The sequence below is a fragment of the Coffea eugenioides genome, chromosome 8 (genome assembly GCF_003713205.1).
Source record: "Coffea eugenioides isolate CCC68of chromosome 8, Ceug_1.0, whole genome shotgun sequence".
Classification (NCBI taxonomy): domain Eukaryota; kingdom Viridiplantae; phylum Streptophyta; class Magnoliopsida; order Gentianales; family Rubiaceae; genus Coffea; species Coffea eugenioides.
The window spans coordinates 20,898,946-20,913,455 of NC_040042.1; the positions used below are offsets into that span (position 1 = coordinate 20,898,946).

At 40.4% G+C, this 14,510-nt stretch overlaps 1 protein-coding gene across 1 annotated transcript in view; it reads right to left on the reverse strand.

Moving 5' to 3' along the window:
- The window catches only part of LOC113780393 (60S ribosomal protein L23a-like), a 29,749-nt gene extending 15,449 nt beyond the window's left edge, over positions 1 to 14,300 (reverse strand). The window contains exon 1 of the mRNA XM_027326199.1: positions 14,279 to 14,300. Within this exon, the coding sequence (XP_027182000.1) occupies positions 14,279 to 14,300 (22 nt within the window). The remainder of the gene's footprint in view (positions 1 to 14,278) is intronic.
- Between the last annotated feature and the right edge of the window lie 210 nt (positions 14,301 to 14,510).

Sequence of the window (14,510 nt, forward strand, 5' to 3'; positions counted from 1 at the left end):
TGGTTGATTGTGTGATAGTTGCTCACTGAGCTTTAGCTCACTCCGTTCCATTTGTTTTCCTTACAGGAAAATAATCACTTTTGGAAGATCATACTTGTTGGTTGCCAAATTGAGCCATGTATATGTCTATTTTGAATAGCTCTTTGCATGAAACCCTAATGTGTATTGGGTTCATCTTTTGATTGGCAAACCGAATATGTGTATCCATGATGAATAGCTTTTGACATGCCAATGTGGTTGTAAATGTTGAATTTCAATGTATTTATGTTTGGTTGATGTTTGGTTGACTTTCGGATCGATTCGGCTTGCAAACGGCAAAAAAGAAAATTTTGACGGAAAGGCACTGGACTGAATCCGGCCAGGAATCCGGCCAGAAACTGGCCGGATTGTCGGCCGGATTGCCTTGGGATTTTTTTGAAAATCCGGCCTTGCTCTCTGGACAGTATCCGGCCAATAATCTGGCCGCTAATCCGGCCGGCCGGATTCTGCTGTCCCAGGCCACTATATTTCGTTTTTGTTTTTTTGTTATTTTGTTATTTTGCTACCTGTGGCTTGTCCGAGCGCGCTTTTACTTTTCCGAAACGTTCTAGATCGCGTGTAGCTGTTCGTAGTCCTGGCGAGAGCTGGGCAGGCAGTCCGCTAACCCCTTTGGTTCGCCTTAGGAGAAAGTGGGGCTGTTACAATTGGTATCAGAGCCACTTCGCGTGGTCTCTGCGCGGAGTGAGACTGGGCCAAGCGGTGTTGTGGTCCTAATTTCATGAATATGTCTAAGTGCTCGTTTGAGCATAAGTTATGAACCGGGCATGTGATAAGTGTACGAATCATTATTATGGGACTCGAGGAAGCTAGGTATGTATGTCGGGTAGGAATCTTTAATAAGGATGGTTTACTCTTGGGACCGGCCGGCTCGAGTTGTGAATTATCTTAGATGGGATTCTTGCACCCGGATACGAAGGATATGAGGGCCTAGGTTAGAAAGGATTTGGTGAACTAGAAAGGCCATTCCTCGGGGGATCGTCTATGTTTGTTTCTGACTTGCCTGTACTTGACTCGACTGATTGTATATATGTGTGTGGCTTGATCTTGCTTGGCTTGTATATATATGTTTGTGATCATGTTTGGATTGTATAACTATGTGTTATTGTGAAAGTTTTGAGTGTTACTTACATGCCTTGTTACTACTTTGGTTTAGTATTCTTGCCTAGACCAAGTAAACTTATGGAAGGTACACGGAGTGGTCGGGGACGTGGGCGCGGAACTAGACAACCCACACCGGTTAGGGGTACGGGGGAAACCTCTACTGGACCCAATCTGGAACCGCAAGTAAACCCTAATATGCAAATAGCTGCTGCTATGCAGCAAATGACAAACCTGCTAGCACAAGTAGTGCAGCAACAAGGCCAGAACCCAAACCCTAACCCTGGAAACCCCGGAAACCCTGGCCATCATGTCGAGGGCGAAGATAGAGCTCTCGAACGATTCCAAAAGTTCGCTCCGCCAAAGTTTGTTGGGGGACCCGACCCAGACGTTGCCGAAAGATGGCTTGAAAGGATGGTGGATATATTTGCAGCCCTACACTACCCTGACGAACGGCAGGTGACTTTTGCCGTGTTCCAGCTTGAGGGGCAGCCCGTTCCTGGTGGAACGTAATTCAACAGAAGTGGGAACGAGAACAGACACCTAGGACTTGGGTGAACTTCATCAGAGAGTTCAATGCGAAGTTTTTCCTTCCTCTAGTTCAGGAGAGGAAGGAAGACGAGTTCATTCGACTCCGCCAAGGAGCTCAAACTGTGGCGGAATATGAGAGCCAATTCACCCGTCTATCCAAATTTGCGCCCGAACTCATCATGACTGAGCAACGAAGAATACGGCGATTTGTCCAGGGCCTGAACGTAGAGATCCAGAAGGATCTCGCGGCAGCCCAAATTAACGCCTTCAGCGAAGCAGTGGAGAAGGCACAACGAGTAGAGAATGCTAGGCTCCAGGTGAAAAATTTCCAGGCGAAAAAGAGAGGATTTCCTGAAAGTAGTTCGGGGCAGGGGGATGAAAGTACCCCTCCCAAGTTTGGTCGGGGAATGGGAGAAGTAAGGATGCCGGGAGTGTCACAAGAGAGCTCGTCAAGAGGAGGCTCGGCTTCTGCAGTACTCGGACCCTGCGGGTATTGCGGAAAATTAAACCACTCGGAGGACAATTGCTGGAAGAAAGGAGGAAAATGCTTGCTCTGTGGGAGTGCCGAACATCGAATTGCTAACTGTCCAGCTCGCCTGCGCGAGCGGCAAGGGACTCTGCCACCAACTATGACCAACCCTGCCCAGCCGAAGGGGGACAAGGATGGATCGAAAGTGTCCTCTCGGGTGTACTCCTTAGAACAACATCAAGTCTTTGACCCATTAGAGGACGTGGAAGGTAAGAATTTACTGAACTTGGCCAGTGAAGGGGGTACAGATTTGTTAGCTAAGTATAATGCTCAAGATAATCCCAGAGTAGCCAATGATAAGGAATTTCGAGGACGAAATTCTTTTAAGGGGGAGAGAGTGTGAGAACCCGTATTTCCCCTAATATTTTTCCTAGGGTTTTTCCCCTTTAATTTCATGTTTTCTGCATTTTCTGGCTTAGAATATTTTTCTTGGTGGATTTTATGGATAATTAGAGTTTTTAGATGATTTTTCTAGAATTGGGTAGTTTTTGAAAAATTACGGATAGATTATGAATGTGGGCCCCACTAGTGCGAAAAGTTCGGAAAATTTCGGTCAATAAGGTTAAGTTTCGGATACTGTGTAAAATTTATCGGGTGTTAAGAGATAAGTAGAGTGTGTGAAATGATTGATGTGAGAGAGAAAAGAAAGGATAGGAATGCATTAATGAAGTGCCACGTGTCACTTGGTGATTGGTTTTGACTTAAGAACACTATTCATTTTTTTTGACTTTTGACCAAAATTGGTTAAATATCTAAAAATTTCACAAAAAAATCACCATTTTCTTTCACCTTGTGGCCGGCCCTCTCTCTTGCCAAGAAGGAAGAAAACTTCTTCAATCTTCAAGCTTTCCACTAGCTCAAATCATCCAAATCAATCACACAAACTAGTTTCCACTCCATACAATCTTTCCATTTAGTGTTAGTGGTGAGTTTGGTGAAGTTTTTGGAAGAGCTAAGGTGGTCTACAACTCCTCTTCTCTTGTTTACTAGGTAAGTGATGATTGAACATCCTCTTATAGCTAATGATGCTTATTTTGTGCCTAATGGTGGCTTGAGTGATGGAATGTGTGATTTATTTCTTGATTTGAGTTGATTTGGTAAAGTTTTTATATTTTTGAGGAATTTTCTGGTTTAATATGAATGTGATGTTGTGGCTGTCTTTGATGATTGGCAATAGTCTATAAAGACTCTAGTAGGTGTGAATTAGTGATAAATGCAACCAATTTTGGGTTTGGATTGAAATGAGAAAAGTTAGGGTTGATAACCCCTAAATCTGTCCGGTTTTGGATCATAGGGTTAGAGGCCGAATTGGACTTTGCTCAAAACATGAAAGTTGTAGGTATTGATGAGTTTGAAGTGCCTGTAAAATTTCGGGGCATTTGGAGTAGTGTAGAGTGAGTTATGTCGTTTTTACTGTTGCTGTTCTGGGTGATCAGAATGTGCGAACTGCACTTGTAATTGGCCATTTTGACTGGAATAGCTTTGGATTTTGATGATGGTGTCTTCTGATGAAATGTATCTTGATGTCTTAGCTATCATATGCCTTTGGAATCAATGCATTGGACCTGTATAGACTGACTTGGACTGATTACAGTTTTGTGTGATTTGGGAACCTGCAATTACGGTTCTGGCTTGGTTTTCTGCATTTTGACCTAGTTGTGCTAGGATTTGGACTGAGTGGCCTTCTACATTGTTGTAGCCCTGTCTTTTAGCTTCGAGATGGTGGGTCTTACGCCCTCATCCGATAAGCGTAGCGCATTTTGTGCCATTACCGCATTAGGAGGCGAAAACTGTTTTTGTTGTTGGATCAAATGAGTTCCCTTTGCTGAAATTTCTGGTTTGCTATTATGCTTGTTTATGCATATGAAACCCTATTGGGTTATAATTGGCTTGGCTTTATGACTCGTTATCGAGTCTTATGGTATTTGTTTACATGTTCTAGGGCGTGACGTTAGTGCACGACGTACTAGGGACGACGGTGCATGAAACCTCACTTGCTTAATTGGTGAGTATACTACTCACTTGGATGTTTATAATGTGGCTTTGCTATATGCTAATGTGATGCCTTGAAGGCTTGTTTGGCTATTGGAAATGATTAGGGTGAGGGTGTACTTGACCGCCCTCATTCCTTTTATTCTTGTGACCGATTGTTTACCGTTTCACTGTATTACTGTACTGCTATATGAATTCTTGGATTTCATTCATGGAAATTGTTTGGGTGTTGGTTGGACGAGTATCCAACGGCCCTACTGTACTGAGCTCGACCCCGTTGGCATTCACTTGAATCGAGCCAGCGAGGGCTTGGTCGTGAAAATTGACTAGCCACGGGGACTGAAATGGGAATCTTGTGGTAATGAGACCCTTGGTTCCGGTGTACTCGAGTATCACCTAAAGTTACTGCTTGGAGTGCGGGCCCGGTTGGGGTATGATGGGTGGAAGGAATGGAAGTGAAGTGAAGTCTACGGTTTGGTACTTTTAACATTGACGGAGGGTCAATGAGGTTGGATCAAGAATGTTAGCGTGGAAAGGGGCTCTTGAGAGCCGTCCGTATCCTTTTACCGATTTGTTTTGCTTCTTATTTGAATACTTGAAATGAACGATTATGCTTAAGTGATCTTGGTTGATTGTGTGATAGTTGCTCACTGAGCTTTAGCTCACTCCGTTCCATTTGTTTTCCTTACAGGAAAATAATCACTTTTGGAAGATCATACTTGTTGGTTGCCAAATTGAGCCATGTATATGTCTATTTTGAATAGCTCTTTGCATGAAACCCTAATGTGTATTGGGTTCATCTTTTGATTGGCAAACCGAATATGTGTATCCATGATGAATAGCTTTTGACATGCCAATGTGGTTGTAAATGTTGAATTTCAATGTATTTATGTTTGGTTGATGTTTGGTTGACTTTCGGATCGATTCGGCTTGCAAACGGCAAAAAAGAAAATTTTGACGGAAAGGCACTGGACTGAATTCGGCCAGGAATCCGGCTAGAAACTGGCCGGATTGTCGGCCGGATTGCCTTGGGATTTTTTTGAAAATCCGGCCTTGCTCTCTGGACAGTATCCGGCCAATAATCTGGCCGCTAATCCGGCCAGATTCCGGCCGGATTCTGCTGTCCCAGGCCACTATATTTCGTTTTCATTTTTTTGTTATTTTCTTATTTTGCTACCTGTGGCTTGTCCGAGCGCGCATTTACTTTTCCGAAACGTTCTAGATCGCGTGTAGCTGTTCGTAGTCCTGGCGAGAGCTGGGCAGGTAGTCCGCTAACCCCTTTGGTTCGCCTTAGGGGAAAGTGGGGCTGTTACAAATCCGGCCATGTATCCGGCCAGAACTTGGCTGGATTCAGTGAACAGTAACTTGGCCAGAACTTTTCCCACGTCCAACTTTCGTACACAACCGGACCATAACTGATACATGTACACTTTATCCAACACTCGTGAAAATACATTTCTAAAGAAAATAGTTCACGTATACAAGCGAATACACTTTTATAACTCCACGTTCGTAAACTTTACAAATCAAAAGGGGAAAACTTGGAATCAAAATACATTTAGGGTTTTCAACTTCCGAGAAGCTATAAAAAAGAACAAATGAATGTCTAACTAGCTCTACTCGCTTCTCAAAACATGGTTCCAAAAGTTGTTCCTGTAAGGAAAACAAAATAATGAGAACGGGGTGAGCTAAAAGCTCAGTGAGGTACCAAAAGTATAAACAGTCATAAATCATAAGATTTCTCTTTTAAGGCACATATATACGTCAAATAAAGGAAATGAATGAACACCACAAATCAAAGGATACAGGCAGCTCTCGGGAGCCGAATCCCCATTGCAGTACTTGATCCAACTACGTTGACCCTTCGTCAACTTTCAAATAAATGAACCAATCCAGTAGAACGCCACTTTAATGCCAAATCCCGTCCATCAATCATACCCCCTCACCGGGCCCGAACGCCAAACAAGAACAGGAATGGTAATACTCAAGTATATCAGAAATCTAGAGTCTCCAATACCCTAAAATTTTCCAAGAACCAACACCCATGGATTGTCAATTTTCCTTGACCAAGCCCTTGCTGACTCAATTCATTTGACTCCCCATGAGGTTGAGCTCAAATTTAACAAGAAAGTCATTGAATACACTTCCAAACGACATCACAGCAGGCACAGGTAACAGGTTCAAGTATACAGAGGTAACAAGTCACACAAGCCAGATAACGAGTGTGATAAAGTACACCCTCGTCTCGTACAAGATAAGCAGGCATTCAAGTAACAAGGTACAAGTACAGATAACCAGTTTAACAATAATTCAGGGGAGTAGTACACTCACAAGTTCAAGTACAGATACTTCAAAAGTTTTCACCCAAAGTAGGGCTTTAATCACCGAGAAACCCTAGAATAACCAAGGGAAAGCAATTATAGTTCCCACAGTCACGAATCCAGTAAACGGAATGCATAAATGAGGCTAGACTACAAGTCGCATGCCTCTCCGAGTTAACTACTAGTACAAGGAGATAAAACGCCTTTTTAGAGAAAAAAGTAATGGGTGGTCCTAAGAAAAATAGGATTTTCTAGGTTTGCGCACCTCCATTTGAAAAATCATCTCTCATGATTCCTAAGACCAAAATTGATAAAATTTATACCATCGGAAAGTAGATTCAAAGAGGTACAATTTCTCAGAAGACACATTTATAAGATTCAGATCACAAGCCAGTCAAATTCAAGCCTCAAATTGTTGTTTTATCCAATAAAAGACAGAACAGGTATACAATTTCAGTTAACTTTGAAAAATCACCATAAATCATCTAGACCGAACCAGAGTCTGAAATTTACACGGTTAGTAACCCTATGAATCTAGTTTAAAACACAATAAACGGAACTCAATTCTGATATTCCTACAACAAGATATAGTAAATTTCCCAAAACTACTCAAGGGGCCCTGCGAAAATTTCAGCAACACTTTCTGTTGTTTTCCTTTACTTTTCCAATCTAACATCCACCCAATCTCATCCTAATTCAGCCACAAATTCACATACAAATCATAAACCATTAAATACCCCTTCATATATCACCAAGTGAGAGCTCCAAAACCAACCACAAATAAGGCCAATTTAGAAACCCTAAATCTGAAATTTCAATCACAAGCTGGAAATTCCTTTATGCAACTAAAACTAGCATATAAAAGCTCAATAATACACATCACAAAGCTATCAATCCATGTGTGACAGCCCCACCTCCCCCTGGGCATACCTTAGGGTTTAGCGGACCGCCTGCTCAACTCTCGCTAGGACTCACTCACTCGTATCAATGAAAATAAGGTGCAACCTTGATAATAAACGAAATAACGGTTCCCAAGTTTGGAACATACGAATACATTCATTTCTATCTCAACCATCCATACAGTCCCAAATACATCAAAAGATTTAAGTTCTCAGTACATTCAACCCTAATCGAGCGGCTAGTGCGAGTACAATTACAAAATTCGAAACAACTAGGCTACGCTAGCCGGTATACGTCTCACGCCTAGCTCGTACCCCTGTAAGGAAAACAAATGATGTGGAATGAGCTAAAAGCCCAGTGAGATTCCAAATAGCAAGTTAACCCTTATTTAAAAGTGCAAGTATCGCGTAGCAAAGTAATGAGTATGAATAGTTCATAAAAGTGAGCAATAATACTTCAAGTAGCAAATCTCAAAGTGAGCGAGTGTAAAAGTTTTTCAAAAGAAACAATAATCCAATAAACAATAATCACTCCAAAGTATAAGGATACGGATGGCTCTCAGGAGCCAAATTCCCATTGCATCACCAGAGCTTGATCCAGTAATAGTTGACACTCCGTCAACCTTCAAATAAGTAACCAATCCAGTAGAGCACCACTTACACTACTCTCCGTCCACCATTCACACCCCCTACTGGGCCCAAAATCCTCAATAAACATGAGTGGTAATACTCGAGTATACCGATTAGTCGAGGAGATATCACTCCACTCGACATTACTAACTACCCATGGTTCGTTATCTAATCGACCAAACCCTTGCCGGCTCGACTCGATTAACTAGCCAGTGGGGTTTGGGGTCCCCAAAAGTCGATGAGATAACACTCCAATCGACTGAATTAAAATAAAAGTATGGAGACGGGAATGAGAGGCACCTCCTACTCGGATAGAGTGTGGTACATACTGCCGCTCCACAATTACAAATCAAGTACAAGTATATCAAGTTAATTGCAACAATAAACAAGTAAATATCATATTAGGGCAAGTGCGATAAAGTACACTCTTGCCCGATCAACAAATCTCGTATCATGTATTTTCATGGATCAAGTATTAAAACAAGTGTCCAGTTCAACCAGATATTTGGAAGCACTCACCAAAAGTCTAGTGCCTCTCAAAAACCATGTTCAGGTCCAACTCCTTGGTTGGAGTCCAAATCTGCGATAAAATATCATTTACGAATGTAAAACTTTCTAGAGTTCGAAACATAGGAGTTTCGCTTCAAGAAAATCAAGTAAATGCAACTCGTTTAAGTAGTGTTCAAGATACTTATCAAATTCTAAGAAATTCATACTCGCTCTTAAGACTTTGAAACTTGGAAACAAGTATACTTTGAAATACCATTTGGGTCGACGAAATGGAGAAAAGTATATCTATTAGTCATAAATTTCATTTTTTTCCAAGGGTACAAGGTCGGCCAAGTTCCAACTTATATACCTTGATAAAAGAAGGGTGCAAATATCCTCGATGGTTCAAGTGGTAATCGCTCTTAACCCTTACTCAAGTTACAAGCATATCTACCTAGTTCTCGAGCGTAAATTTAGGCAGCACGTCCTTTGTATTTACCTATTTTCCAGCCATTTATGGTTTCATTCTTTTCCTCAATGTAGACACCAAATTTTTTTAAATTATTATTATTATTTATTTTAGTAATAACTACTATCTACTTTTTTTTATTAATCTCATGATTTTTATTTTTAGGCACTTTTTAGCATTTTATAGCATTTTTAATTATTATTATTTTATTATTTTATTCTAGTTTTTTATTTTTATATTTATTGTTGCTCATTTAGTCGTTTAATTTATTTTTAGACCTTTTAGTATTAAGATTCGTCGGAAAAAAGAAAATGGTTCAAAAAAAAAGTGAAAAAAGAAAAAGGCAAGTTCACGGACTCTGAGAAGCACATGATCCAAACCGTTCCTCTTCATTTTCATTTGTAAAAATGCAGATACAAGAAATTTCCAGCTCCTTTTCCACGGGGTTTCATTTTTTGTGCTCCGTTTGATCATTCCACTTGGCTTTAATCCCTATCCTAAGGGCATCATAGGACAACAAACCATCTAAGGGTTTATAAAGCAGGAGGAAGACATCAAGTACGGGGGAACCATCCGATGTTAGGGCTAAGAGATCTTTGGGCTATATAAAAGCAAAGCTAAGGGTTCAGTAGGGGGGAGGACGGCGGAAAAAGAAAAGGGGAGAAAGAGGAGAGAGCAAAAGAGGACGGCTAGGTTTGGGTAAGAACCACCGTGAGATAGAGAAAAGGGAATCGAGAGAAAGTTCAGGAAAGAGGGAGCTGGAAAAAAGAGAGTTTCGGATGTAAGTTTGAGGAGGGAACCAAGAGAGGTAAGAAAAGGAAGGAGGGCTTCGGCTGGAAACCAAAAAAGAAAAGGAGGGATCTTCGGTTGGCATCGCCTGCATCAGCGCTGGAATCTCTTGCAACCCAGTTCGTAGATTTCAATTTCCAGAACCGTTCGATTTCTTTGGGTCTCTCCTATCCATTTAGCAGCCTAAGTACTCTCAGGTATAATGGACTCTTCTCAATATTAGTTTAACACAATCTTCACAGGGACTTGAGTCTCCTATGCATGATTTTCTTCCTTTTCTAAGTTTTGGTCGTTACCCATGCCTGATGACTATGACTGTGGTTATGCTTGGTGATATTGTTGTGCCGTTGACAGGCTTGGTGTTAGCCTCTTTGTTCATTTAACGTGCATCTGAAATCATGAATTCAGTTTAGGAGCCATGAACAGATAATGTTTTTCCACATATGTAATCTAATGTACTAAAGGTTGCATTTTTGGTTCTTGTTTGCGTGTAATTTGGGTCTGAAGAATTCTAAGGAGGGCAAAGTACAAGATTTGGAGTTTATTTGTTGTTTTGGCTTAAAAACTCGGTGTTCGTGTGATTTAACATGAAAACCAGAAACTTGAAACTAATGAACAAATCTGGGTTTGCAAGTTTTTCCCTAGTTCAGATTTTCTTTCTTTTGTGTGCTTGGTATTGTATTTGATAATGGGTTTAGGAAGTTTAACAAGAATTTGAGGACTTTTTTTTTAAGAGTGTTATTAGCTATTGCAGCATGAGGTTAAATAAACATTTCAAAGCCATCTGAAAGTTGCAGACATTTTATTTCCAGTTTTGCACGCTCTTTCTTCCTGAATTTTGTGTTTTAGCCTAAGAATTTTATGTTGAAAACTAGGAAGAATGTTTTGAGGAGCCTGTTTACCTGGTCTTAAATAGTTTTGCACTTAGAGTTGCGCATAAAAATCTGCTGCAACAAGCTTAAAGCTCTCGGCTTGTTGCAGCAGCGTGGACAAATGGATTCTTTTTCTTTCTTTGGCTTGTTCAAGTTTGGGCTTGTTTGAAGCTTATGATTTCTTAGGTTTTTGGTTGGTATGTTGTGTGCATGTTCACCGCGAGTTTATCTCTTCGTACCGCTGCTGTGTTTTTCCATTTCGTTGCATCGTAGAGCTGCTGGTGTTTGTGGTGTATTTTTGATACATGAAACCTCTTGCGTTTCTTGCTGCATTTCTTCCCTTTCTCTTGCTGTTGGGTCAACTCAAATGCTTTGCTTCAATCCTGCAACAAGTAGTTGAAACCTTGGTACTTGTTGAACTTGCTTGCATGATGAAATGGAAAGAAGATTGCGGCTGAATTGGTGCAGAAAAGAAAGGCTCTTCTACGTAATCTGCATGCATGTTAAAAAGAAAAATTGCACTTCACTCCCCTTAGCTCCCATCTATGCTACAAAGGCCCAATTATGTTCTATTTTCTTGCAATTAGGTCCTAGAGTAATTGCAGTTTGAACCATTACTTGACCCCTTCTTTGCTCTTGGACCTTTGAATTTCCCAAAATGTGTTAATTGGGCTTGAGTGACTGGTTAATACTTGCAATTGGGTCCTTGGTAGTTTTTCTATTTTAGAAATTTGATCAATAATTTACTTTTCTTGGAAATTATGCATTATTTGATTTCATTTAAGTTGCAATTGGGAGGGATTTGGTGATTTTGTTTATACTTTACTATTTAATTGGTGCCTTGACCCTTTTATTGTTTTGAAGTTATTTTTCCTTCATTTGATTACCATTGCAAGGGAGGTACACTCTATCCCTTATTTTCACTTTATTTGACTCTATGTGTCTATGTGATTTATGTGCTTAATTGCATGCCTTTTGAATGTTTTCATTTTATTTATTTATTTATTATTTACTTTATTTGTTTTGGTTTTATATAGTTATTTTCAATTTCGATCATTTGAAAGGCACTTGAATGCCAAAGTTGTAATAGCTAGGTTATTATTTTATTTATTTTATTTCGTTTCCCCTCTTAGATTGTAGTAGGCTTTCCCCCGAATGTAATAGTTAGGGCTTTATTTGCTTTATTTGCCTTATGTGTGTTTTGCATGTCTATGTGCTATGTGTTACCGCTTTCTTAGGGATTTGCATCTAGATATCATGCTTATGTGTTATGTGCTATATGTGATTTATGTGTTTACATGCTTTTATTAGGTCTTACATGATTTATTTGATTGTAACCGATGTGTGACGTCACCACACTAGTCCAATGCGAGTTGTGGTCAATTTCTCGAATCCATACTAGTCCAACGCTAGTTGTGGCCCTTTGTTCCGACTTTTCTCACTAGTCCAATGCTAGTGGGAAATTGTAGACATGGGCTAGTCCAACGCTAGACCCTTAGGAGCCCCTCGAGCGTTAGATCATGGTTGTGTGATAAAATCACTTCATCTCATGCATGTTTTCACTTTTTAGGGTTTTACCATGTTGCGTGACACTTTCTTATATATGTACATCCTTTATCCCATATTCCCTTCTACTTATATCCCTTATTCCGTATTTTCCCTTATATATATATTCCTTGCCCCTTTGTATGAAAACATAACATTAGACTTGCATTTCATTTAAGAGATAGAAACTAGGTTAAATCATTTGCATGCTAGATTAGGAAAACCCCTTGCGTATGGGATATGGACGAGTTTGGCTTTCTAGCCTTAGCACGCTCGTATTCCCTCTATTAAAGGGAACATTGAGTCACGAGTATTAGTCCCCCGTACCTGACATGATGCATTCCCCTAGGTCACGTATATTTGTATAATTATTTTATTTTTCTTTTCTTTTCTTAGAGTCTCATATTTTTACATTATTCGTGACTTCTTCGAAGAGTCTTCATTGGGCGTCACAATCAATGTGAGTGGCACCAATTGAGCTTTGAAAACATATTTTGACCCCTCGATACCCTCTTAGGTCTAGGGTTTGCATCCATATAGTACATTCAAATGTGATAAATTTTTTAGGTTAAATTAAGAAAATCTTTGACTAAATCACGCAACTAGCCTTGACTAGGTTGAAAGGGTGCCTTGGATTTTTATCCTTGCCTTCCCTTTCTTCAAATGTGACTCCCGAATCTTTTTCTCTGATTTTCGTAGATTTGGAGTCGTTTAGAAAGGGTTTTTCTACTTTTTCTTTAAAAAATTCATTTTTTAGGTGACTTGGTACACCTTAACTCAATACCAAGTGGCGACTCCAATTTTTATTTCAAAACCCTTTTTAAAACTATTATTTTGGGTCAAAACGTCGTATTTTCAAGTCCCATTTAGACCCATGCTCTTTATTCATTTTTCAAATCAAAAATTCACTTTTTAAACCATTAATTTATATGTTTTTAAAATGGGGCGCGACAGCTGGCGGCTCCATTGGGGACTTAGAGAGTCCGAACAAATTTGATTTAGTCAATCTTTTTCTTCTTTTAACCTTTCCATATATCGCATTTGGATGTTTAGGGTTGCATTTGTTTTCTCTTTTTAGGGTTTTTGCATTTCGCGCGTATCAACTCACTCCCTTACCCATTTGGCGTACGATTGTTTTGATGGATGGATGGTTTATTTATGTGATTCCGCGCTTTGCATTGCATTTGGGTGGGGGATATTACCCTAGAGCCTCGCGTTGGTTCTTGATCCCTCCCCTCCAAACGAGCACTAGCATACGTGCATACGCTTTAATTCTTTATCCCTCATTTATTTTTCTTTTAGTGGCTTCTCACGCCACTCCACCCTATTAGGATTTTAGGCGACTCACTTGGACTTGTGATCGCGACACGATGTGTGCGTAGCATGATCCGAGGAGTCACTCAATCTTTCATTTTAAGTTTTGGGTTCATAGCCTTTAGCTTTTAGTTGAAGGTTGAGGATTTTTGATAGATTCACTCATGACATGTAGCCGTGACACGATGTGTGCGTAGCAATGTCTGGGGAATCGCTCGAGCCACCGACAAAGAACCTTGGGATTGATGACCCTTGGTTTCCATGGTCTGAAGGCTCGGGGACCTAAAACCTATCGAGTCTAGATGCATTAGTGAGCCAATACCGCATGCATCCATGATAGTTTACCTAGGGTAGAGTCTGCCTTACCCTATTAGGGACACTATTCACGAGGGGAGGGATCCAACCCCTCTTTTCCTTTTATTGCTTTGTATTGCTTTGCTACAATGTGTTATGTGTGTTTATCTGATTGAACTAACTTTTATTAGTTTTTGTCTTCGTTGCACTCATAAGCCCTAGGAAATAAGAGTCCTGGAATGGTACTCTCTAGGAGCCTACCCTATTTGATGTGACACGTTTAAATTCAATACTTTACGTTGGCACCATAAATACATTTCATTCTAGGCTCACCCCGGCGTACAAAAGAGGTCCCTTTAGGTCACGTTTTGTGTACTGCATATTTATTCGCTTTGATAATTTGGCATCATGCATGAGCCATAGAGGGAATGCCATTTAGGGAATCCCGTTGTTAGGATTAAACTCACCTTGATTTTCCCATGGGTACATAACCCTTCAAGGGATTGTACGTTTAAATTCTTGTCAACCGGAGAATGGGACTCGTAGGTAAGGTAATTGACAACCCGCCTCTTCCATTTTTAGATGGATTGCCCCCGTCGAATTTATCAATTGTTGATACCGTCGACCGAGATTCAAAGATGGCCTGCCCTTATGCTACCCAGTGAATTGCATCAAGTAGCTCAACATTTAGGACCGATT